General features: G+C 42.1%; 1 protein-coding gene across 1 annotated transcript in view; it reads left to right on the top strand.

The window, feature by feature from the left end:
- The first annotated feature begins 1,524 nt into the window (after window positions 1-1,524).
- The window catches only part of LOC103739934 (granzyme A-like), a 12,223-nt gene continuing 3,733 nt past the window's right edge, over window positions 1,525-10,014 (top strand). The window contains exons 1-3 of the mRNA XM_008840408.3: window positions 1,525-1,653; window positions 5,621-5,768; window positions 8,202-8,343. Of these exons, the coding sequence (XP_008838630.3) occupies window positions 1,578-1,653; window positions 5,621-5,768; window positions 8,202-8,343 (366 nt within the window). The 5' untranslated portion in view covers window positions 1,525-1,577. The remainder of the gene's footprint in view (window positions 1,654-5,620; window positions 5,769-8,201; window positions 8,344-10,014) is intronic.

Below are 10,014 nucleotides of genomic sequence, written 5' to 3'. Positions count from 1 at the left end.
CTTCTAAGCGTCTCGTTCTCTCTTTTGATTTTATATTGGAGTGCCCAGATTGCTTTTGTCTTCAGGAGTTCCCACAGAGGCCCATGTCAGATGAGGATCAGGTTATCTCAGGCTTTCCCCTAAGGTCTGGATCCCTCCAGGAAAGATTTTGGCCTTGGGTTTTTGGGGTTGGACTGGCCTGGGAGCAGGGCCCAGGAAAGATGCTGGTCTAGGGCAGCTAATGGCCATGCCACGCAGAGACAAAAAGGGAGATGGGGGCAGGAAGAGGCCCCAAGGGCTCTTAGGGACTGCACTGAGGTGCTGGGTTGGTCTGGATGAAAAGGATCAGGAAGAGGAAAGGTCAGCCCCAGAGTCCAGGAAAGAGGCTGGCAGGTTGTTCAGACCAGGGAAGCAGAGTGAGGTGAGGGCAGAGCCAGGCCCAGAGGGCTCCTGGGGACCCCAGAAGGAACTGAGTTGGTCTGGATGCAAAGGATCAGGAAGCAGTGGTGGTTCCCCCGGTGCCTAGGGCACCAAGACAAGGAATGGGACAGGACCCAGGCTAGAAGGAGAGACTGACAGGTGAGATGGGAGGGTGAATGAGGCTGGGGGAGTCAAGGCAGGGAGGGTGTGGGCGAGGGCACAATGGATTTACCACAGAGGCCTGCACATCGCGCAGGCCCAGGGAAGCAGAGGCTCAATGCAGTTCTTACTGGCTACTTCATCCTGAAGAAAAATCCATCCTCCTGGATCTTCTGAACTCATAGGAACCTAATCTCACACAGATGTAAAGGAACAAATTGTGCAAAACAGTCACAGGGAGTCGGGGTGAAAGGAACCATTTACCCACTGATGGGCATCTAGTTTGATTCCCAATCTCTTATGACTAGTGCTGCTATACGTAGGGGCACGTATCAGTATGTGCAGGTGCTCATGGAACCCAGAAGAGAGTGTCAGATTCCCTTGGAACTGGAATTACAGGTGGTTGTGAGCTGCCTGACATGGGTGCTGGGAATCAAACTGGGATCCTTTGCAAAAGCAGCAAGTACTCTTAACCACTGAGCCATCTCTTTGATATTATAATTTACCACCTTTAGAAATATACCCCGCAGTGGGATTGGTGGATCCTATGGAAGATCTGTTTAGCTGTATTAATTTACCTTCCTATCACTAGTGTATGAGTCCCTCTTTCTCCACATGGCCACCTGTTATTCTTGATAGTAGCCATTCTAATTGATTTACATTTATTTCCCCAACCTCTTCATCTGCTTGTTGGCCATTGCTACATCTCCTTTGAAAACTATTCAGATTTGTTCCATTTTTATTGTACTTTTTTCCTTTGAAGAACAGTTTTCTTTTTAATGTTTTAAATTAACATAGTCTCATGACTTCACATTTACCCTTTCAGAGAGGAGATCTCTAAAGCCAAAGGAAATGAACCTCAACTTGTGAAACAAGTGAGTAGCCACACCACAGATAAAGTAAGGTTATATTTTCCAGTACTAAAGCATCAAAGTCTTCAGCAGAACACCAGAGAGAGAGAGCATCCTCTGTGTCTCATCTGTTACTGAAGTTGATACCTGAAATAGAGGACTCTGTGGATGGCCAACAGAAGCAGCAGAATGTGTTTTGCTCCCTCTCTCCCTGCTGCCATTGTTCTCCTTCTAATTCTTGGAGGTAAGGCATATTTTATATGCTTTTAAGTTTTCCTCATGAGAAAGTAGAAGTCTACATAGGTTTAATTTATGCTTGACATTACATGAAAAAGAAAAGTACATTATAATTTCTTATCATTTTTAGTGTTACCATTTGTCTTTGTCACTTAAAGGACACACTGGCTTTTAAAGAAAACATATCCTAGGTGTCTATAGCAAAAGCATGAAAGCATCATCTACATCCGGTGGCTCTCACGAATCCAGACCAGATCTATGGAACAGTCTTTAAGTGAAAAACTGCCGGTGCTATTAAATTAGAGATGTATGAGTTACCTAATAACTGACCTCCCAGTCACAAATGCAACTGAACGCTCTCGTTTAAAAGTCTTACAATTTTTAGTTTCAGAATTTATTTGTAGATGTGTTCATTTCTACTTGTGGAATGGTGAAGAAAACCATTACATCAGTGTAAAATAATCTTTGGAACTGCACACACACACACACACACACACACACACACACACACAGTTTTTTTAAAAAAAACTCACAGATGAAAACAGCAGTATGCTAATTGCTCCACGTGTACTAATTCACTTAATCTTCTTAGTATCATTGCTACCAGCTCCATTTTATATATTACAAAACCAAGACTAGAAAGGTTAATAAATGCACCAAAGTATACCATGTAGTTAGTTGTGGGGCTGAGACTTAAACTTGGGGTCCATGTTCAATGATATCTTCAGAACTAGAAGCTTTGGGTTTTGGTTTTCCTTTGGAGACAGGGTCTTACTATGTAGCCGAATGGCCTTGAATTCACAGAGTTCTGCCTGACTCTACCTCTTAATGCAGAACTGAGGTTTTGACATAAGATCTGTGAGCCTGTTCAAGGGCATGTTTAGACATCAGAAAGTCTGTGAATCCCCAAACCATATGTAAGTATTTACTAACATGTGTGTACTTACCTTATTAGATTTGCATAACTCTGTAAAAGAATTTAAAACAAAGAAATAAAAGATAACAAGTAAGGAACTATTACTTTAGGACACTGTGCTTCTCAGTGGAAAAATATGGATGGATTTTGTATTATGTAAGACTGAGTTAGGACACCACTTTATCATTTTTGTCTGTGTGTTCTCAGGCAAGTTAATGGCCCTGTCCAAACTTACCTTTCTCATCTACCTGGAAATAATACTACCCACCTTCCATTGTAATTAGTATTATGGCCAGTGTCAGTAATTATGTAATTATGGCCAGTGTCAGTCACTAATGGCTGCCTGGTAAATCACAGATGCATCATTATTATTGTTACTGTAGGTTCTGAGTATTTTTCTTCACTTTTAATATAATTTGCTAAACTATCACCACATCTAATAAACTTGCTATGAAATGCTGAGACTTTTAAGGCTTATCCCCCCAGTGTCTATCCTGCAGGGGGGGCTAGCTAACAGACCATGGATGGCAGGTGGTTAGACTGGGTTCTTCAACCTCTCTGTGTCCTAAGTTTTAAGAAATTGCCTGATGCTTGAGGCCTGCATTTTAAGTAGAGATGAGAAGGTACTTTGTAGTCATAGGGAAAAATTCAAGATACAATTATGCAGAGCAATCTCAGGAAATTATAGAAGCTAGGATAAACCTAACCTAACCTAAGCAACAAAAAGAATGGCAGTAAGAATGGCAGGTTAAGTTGGAGCTTTAAAAAAAAAATCACTTTGTTAACAGACACATTGATCCAGTCTGGCTCTGAAAGCATGTTAAATCTAGATTGCAGAAGAATTTAAACACACTGAATACTACTCTATGGGGGGGCGGGTCCTGTTTCCTTCTTATAGTCCCCTTTTATTTATGTAACTGTGAAATCTCCTCTAGCCTCAGCTGAAAGTTCCTGCACCTTCCACCCTCCTTCAGGAAGATTTAGTAACCTCCCTGCCAATAGAATATTTCCATGGCTCCAAGTTCCTGAAGCTCCTCACTAATACCTGCAACAGGAACTTGCTATTTTCATCTTCCTAGTCCTTATGCTCTTGGATGGGGAGAACTGTGTTCCATTCATCTCTTGGCCCATTTTAACAGTAGCTACTCAAAGACTGTTAAGGAACAATTGCATGGAAAAATGGAATGAGTAGGTAAATCAATTAGAAGAGGTACTCGCATGATTTCAACCTGGATTAAAAGTGCAAGCTGAAGGGCTGGAGAGTTGGCTCAGCAGTTAAGAGCACTGATTGCTCTAGAATAGGACCAGAGTTCAATTCCCAGTACACACATGGCAGCTAACAACCATCTGTAACTCCAGTTCCAGAAAATTCAATGCCTTCTTCTCACCTCCCTCTGAGGGCACTGCACGACATGGGTGCACTTACCTACATGCAGAGAATACATTCATATACATAGAATAAAAATAATAAATTTCTAAAAATATTTTATTATTTTTTATTTTATGTGTATGCATGTATTGCCTGCATGTAAGTAAGTGCACCTGTATCGTGCAATGCCCATGGAGGTCAGAAGAGTTGTCGGATCCCCTGGGACTAGAGTTATGGACAGTTGTTAGCTGCCATGTGGGTACTGGGATTCAAACCCAGGTCTTCTGCAAGAACAACCAGTGTTCTTAACTGCTGAGCCATCTCTCCAGCTCACAAATAAAATATTTTAAGAAGCCCAAGCTGAAGGGCTGTTAATGACATAGCTGTTGTCTTTCCCTTTGGAGCACATTCATCTTCTGTTCTTTAACTTGCAGCATTTCTTTTGCAGACCTGTCTTCCCACCCACCTTTTTTTAGCTGTCTTGCCTCGTTGTCTGATCTGCAAAAATAATAAACAAAGGAAGAAAGACAAAAATAAGCCAAAACTATTAAAAACCTATGACCTTAGTATTTACAAAGAGACTGCGGTGTGCAATGCAAACTCATTACCCAGGAAGACAACTAACATAGGGCTTAGAAAACAAGCACAGTGGGTTGTTTCTTTATAGATAGATTGATTGGCCCAAAGGGCACTTTTTCTTTTCCAGGTGTTCAAATGCAAAGGTAGTTTTACCGACACAGGTACATGTTTTAGAAAGTTTGTTTCCGTACAAACTGAGGAGAAAGGCTGTCTGATACTAAAGCCAAGTCCTGGGGGGTCCCAGATGCTGCAGACCCCATCTCCCCTACTCCCTTCCAGTACTCTAGCTTTTGGCCACTGGTAATCAGGGCTGTCTCCAACATGTGTTATATGGCTCTTGTGAAATGCTTTCTGCTGGTGATAACAGCCCACAGGGTCAACAGGAGAAATTACTGCTTTCTAGATACATTCAGTCCTCACCTTCTCTGGGGACCACTTGCATACAAATCGGGGGTGCTTACTTAAAAAGCATGCTCCCTGGTTCTGAACCATTCTCCAAGTTAGGTCTAGGGAATCTTCATTTAAAATAAGGGCTCTAGGTTATTCTTGTGACATTGAGAAACATCGTGCAAAAAGAAAAGCATTTCTACATATTTCTCATTTTTACTCTAATGAGGGAGAGATGGATAAAAGAGGGGAAATAGACTGGAGAGGGAGACAAAGAAAGAGGAGGCAGAAGGAGGGAGAGAGAAGAGGGAGGGAGAAATAAGAGACAGAGAGAGAATATCAATTTAAGCACGTAGTATAAAAATCATTTAGAAGTCCAATAGGCATTTTTGCTTATAATAAAACCAAACCAAAGCCTGTCATGGTGGTACATGCCTATAATTCTAGCATGTGGGAAGCAAAGGCAGGAAGATTAGGAATTCAAGGTCAGCCTCAACTAACAAGTTCAAGGGCAGCCTTGGCTACAGGAAACCCTGACTCAATAAAAACAAAGCAAGCATTAAATTGAGCTTGGTGCATTACCGAGCTGCTTTCCCTGGCACAAGACACATCTAAGAACTTGCAGCGAATCTCTTACTGTTATCCAAGCTTTTTTTTTTTTTTTTTTTTTTGAGTCAAGGGTTATTACATAAGATATGATTTCACTCTGGATCACTCTCTTAGTTTTTCCAGACTCCTGTAAGGGAATCATAGGAGGAAAGGAAGTTCCATCTCATGCCAGACGCTACATGGCTCTAATCAAAGGACTGGATAACTGTGCAGGGACTTTGATCAAAGAAAACTGGGTGCTGACAGCCGCTCACTGTAACTTGTAAGTCATCTCTGCTCCTCTTGTTTCCCAGGTTAATTCATCAAGTTCAAAACCAAAATATGGGTGGAATGGGGGAAAAGTGGGTATGCACAGCCAATGTTATGTCTTATTGTAATATTTACCTCTATAAGCAAGGGCCAGAGAGTATGGGATAAGGCTGAAATGTATGACCATTCTCTCACATCATTTCAAAGTGACTTTTTTGTTTGTTTGTTTGTTTGTGTTTCACTACAAGTAGCAACAGTAGTTGAACTTGGAAAGACAGAGATTGTAAGAAATAGTTCTCAATCTCATCACCCCACACAATCACTGTCAGTATTTGTTCTATACTTTGTTCATAAGCAAATTCTACACAGTCAAGCAAGTTGAATGTCTTCTCTGATTACAGACGGTTTTCTCCCCACCATTGGTCTTTCCTATCCTAATATGACATATTAGAGAGACCCACAGGAAAGTACTACAAAATAGCACTATGTGCAAAATCCTATAGCTGAGACAAATGGTGTGAGTCGTCATTCCAATGACAGAGAAGTATTTATCATGTGGAGATGCTGTTTTTGTAACTGGTACCTGCTGTTGGTAACCAGTACCTGGTTTTCCCTGTACAAATTGTATTTAGTATAAATTCATACTAAATTTCACTCTAGTATAAATTGCGTAAAACAAAGAAGCAGCTTAAAATTTGGGCTTTCCAAAAGGAAATGCAATCTGTTGTGGTACACATAAAAATTTGTTAAGTAAGAAGATCACACAATTTACACTGTGAACAAAGTTATCCAATGACAAATTTATTAGTGAACAGGACTGTTTGATACAAAGTCTGCCCAACAAATCAGGATATGGTTTTCCCTACCTGCCTTGAAATAGCTATCATTAGGATCATAAACTAGACTTGTAGCTAACTCTAGTTTCTTTTTTCAAAAGTTATCTTTTATTTATTATTTGAAAATTTTGTTCATCTATACAATATATCTTTTTCAAACAACATTTTTATTCTTTGAAAGTTCCATACATTTATATAATGCATATTGAGCATATCCATGTATCACTACGTCCTTCCAGCTCCCCCTAGTGCCACACTCTGCCACATCTCCCTCCCAATTTCACATCCTCTTTTTTTTATTGTCATTAACAAACCTCTGAGTCCAGTTAGTGCAGTCCATGTGAACACGGGCATGGGGCTATCCAATGAGGTCTGAGCAACCTACCAATCACCACATCCTCAAAGCAAAGTGAATCTCCCTTCCTGGTAACCATTAACTGCCATTATCTCTTCTTATAAGAGTGAGGCTTCCGGGAGCTTCACTCCATCCATGGGGGGAATATTGATTGGCTTGCTTATCTTATGTACATCTTCCACAGATAACCACAGCTGCTGTGAGTTGATAGGTTCAACAGCCATGTTATGTCCAGAAGTCAGTGTGCCACAGCTCTCCTCCCCATTCACTGACTTACATTCTTTCTGCCTTCTCTCCTGAGAAGTTCCCTGAGCTTTGGATGGTGTACAATGGATATTGATCCTATCCACCCCAAATTCCTCTTGGACACCCCCCAACATGTCCCTTTCCTGCCTTTATGCTTTCTTCTTTACCCCCAGTGGTCCCTAAAACAGCACTGGCTGTTGTCATCACTCTTGGTAACTAGATAGTAAGACTCTGTTGCTGAAGACACACACACTTTGGTAGCAGGACATAGAGAAATCCAACCAGCTTGAGAGGGGTGTGTGTGTGTGTGTGTGTGTGTTTTGTGCACGTCCGTGTTCGTGTCTCGGAAGAGGGTGTCTATGTATGGATTAGGGTAGGGTGTCTCTGGGTGTCTGTGTTTCTGTGTTCGTCTGTGTCTGCACAAATCTCAGCTTTATGCTTTCACTATAGAACCATCTCTTCCAGCTTCTAAAAGCATGTCTCTAGCCAACCTTTCTTATCTTCGAATACTTCATCAAGGCACAGAAAAGCAAGCCCATTCTGCTCTAGCTCTTTAGTCGAGTCTCTTTCACTGATGTCATCGATCTAGAAAGCCAACAGGAGGAAGACTTTCACCCTTAAATTCAAACTAGCTGGAGAAATAGCTTCTCCTTGGGAACACAGAACCCAGCTATCCCTCACTGCCTTCCACTGCCCTGCACTGCCCATCAGGGGTCACTCCTACTCCACTTCCTCTCTGGGCCTCCCCAGCTCATGTTATTTTCTAGGCCAGAGACTTCCTAGTTGCTTTCTTAAATAGATGCGGGCAACCTGAATGTGTCCTGATATATAGGGGGAGTCTGAAGTAGAAGACACCAAAACACCAAAAGAAAGATTCCACAAGCCTCCACTCCATTTTGTGCTTGTCTGGAAATAAAAAACCATCTGCAAACTGATCAGACTGAGGAAATTAAGCCCATAATTGAGTTTATTGTATTCTATTACCTAAATTATATGTTGTTCTTTTCAGGAAGGGCAAGTCCCAAATTATTCTTGGGGCCCACACTGCATCTCAGAAAGAGAAACTGGAACAAGTATTTTCCATTAAGAAGGCAATTTCTTATCCATGCTATGATCCAGAATCCTTTCAAGGGGATCTTCAACTTCTGCAGGTAAACATGCTTTGTTTGTTGTTGTTGTTATTGTTTTGTTCGTTTGGGGTTTAGGTTTATGTTTCTATTTTGTTGTTTTTCCTCTCCTAACTTTAATTAAAACATCAGGGTAACCCGAAACCAGTTTACACACACACACACACACACACACACACACACACACACCCACCCCACCATCACAGGCTGGCTAATGCTGGGTATGTGAGGCTCCACAGCTGGACAGGGAGCCAGCACCTTGTCATGGGTGTTCCTTCCCATTCAACTCAACTGTTTCTCACAAAAGAACACTAAGAGCCCACTCACGGTGAGAATGGTTTGTGCTGACTGATGCTCACTCCACAAGGGAGACTCACTCTTCACTCTGAAAAACTATTAGAGTAGACTTGGTGAGAGGACATGTGATAGGCCTTATTATAGGACTCGAGCTGTCTAGCAATCTGCAGCAAAGGAACTAAGACTTTGCTCTGAATCAGGTGTTGTCAGAGAGTGGACTAATTTTATGATGAGGCATCTTAATAAATCTTACCTAGGAAGCAGAAAGAAAGCAGCCAACGCTGTAATTGTAAGGAAACACCCATCGTGGGTTTGGACACTGGCGAGGTATTTCGTCATTTGGGGATTGTGGACATTGACATCAGTTTTGTCGCTACGCAAATGTGACTACAGATCAGATATTTGCTCATTTCATTGGGCTCAGCTTGCCTCAACATATTGTGAGGGAGCTTATGAGCAACCAGATAGATAAGGCCACCACTGAATGGTTAGTGCAGCCTGCCTGCCTCTTCTTCAGAAGAGAAATTGTAAGCAGGACTTCCCCTGAAGGTATTCAGAGTCTGGAGGGACAGACAGATAATCCTCCAGCTCTGATCTGTTAGTGTTCTGCTCATCCATGACCAGAATAACTGAGAAGAGGACTCCATGGAAGCACCTGGGGAGAGCACAATCAGGGACACCTGCTGGTAACCATGAAAAAGGAAGGGTGGGCCTTTCCAAGCAGGACTATAAAGGGGACCATTCGGAGGAAGGGGAGAGAAGCAGGAGGTAGGATGAGATTTAAAATTAAGGGATCAACGGGGCATAGACCACAAACCCAGGTTTTGTAAACCTTGGTCAGAAGTTTGAACATCATGAGAAAGGAAATTGGGAAGTGTTTGAAGCAGGACAGTGATTTGGCTAGGCTTTTAGAATGATGCTTCTGGCTGCTATGCAGAAAGAAGGAAGGAGGAAAACAGGACCTGGAGAGTGTGAACAGAAGGGGCTCACAAGTGGTGAGCTTCATAACAATAATTAAGAGGGTGCTCAGAGGCTCCATACATCCTCGCCATTGGGAGAAAGAGAGTCACAGAGCCTCTGACGAGACCTCTACCCTCCTTGTCCCCAGTATATAATTCTTACAGCCTAAACCCTCCTACTATCTGCCTAGAGACCATCAGGCCTAACTGTCCCTCAGGTCACTTCTCATCCCTACGCTAATCCCCACCCTATGGCACTGAATGGCCAAAGCCAATGGTTACCCTTCAGGTGGCATTTGTTCTTCTGCCTCCTTCTTGAAATATGAGCAGCTTTTTTTTTTTTTTTTTTTTTTGGGCTGAATGGTAAAGCAACTTAAAACAAAGCTGGGGGAACATTTCCAATACCAAAAAAAAAAGAAGATGGAAAACACCCACACCA

The sequence above is a fragment of the Nannospalax galili genome, unplaced genomic scaffold (genome assembly GCF_000622305.1).
Source record: "Nannospalax galili isolate Female #2095 unplaced genomic scaffold, S.galili_v1.0 scaffold339, whole genome shotgun sequence".
Lineage (NCBI taxonomy): Eukaryota > Metazoa > Chordata > Mammalia > Rodentia > Spalacidae > Nannospalax > Nannospalax galili.
This window is presented reverse-complemented; position numbering and strand designations above follow the sequence as displayed.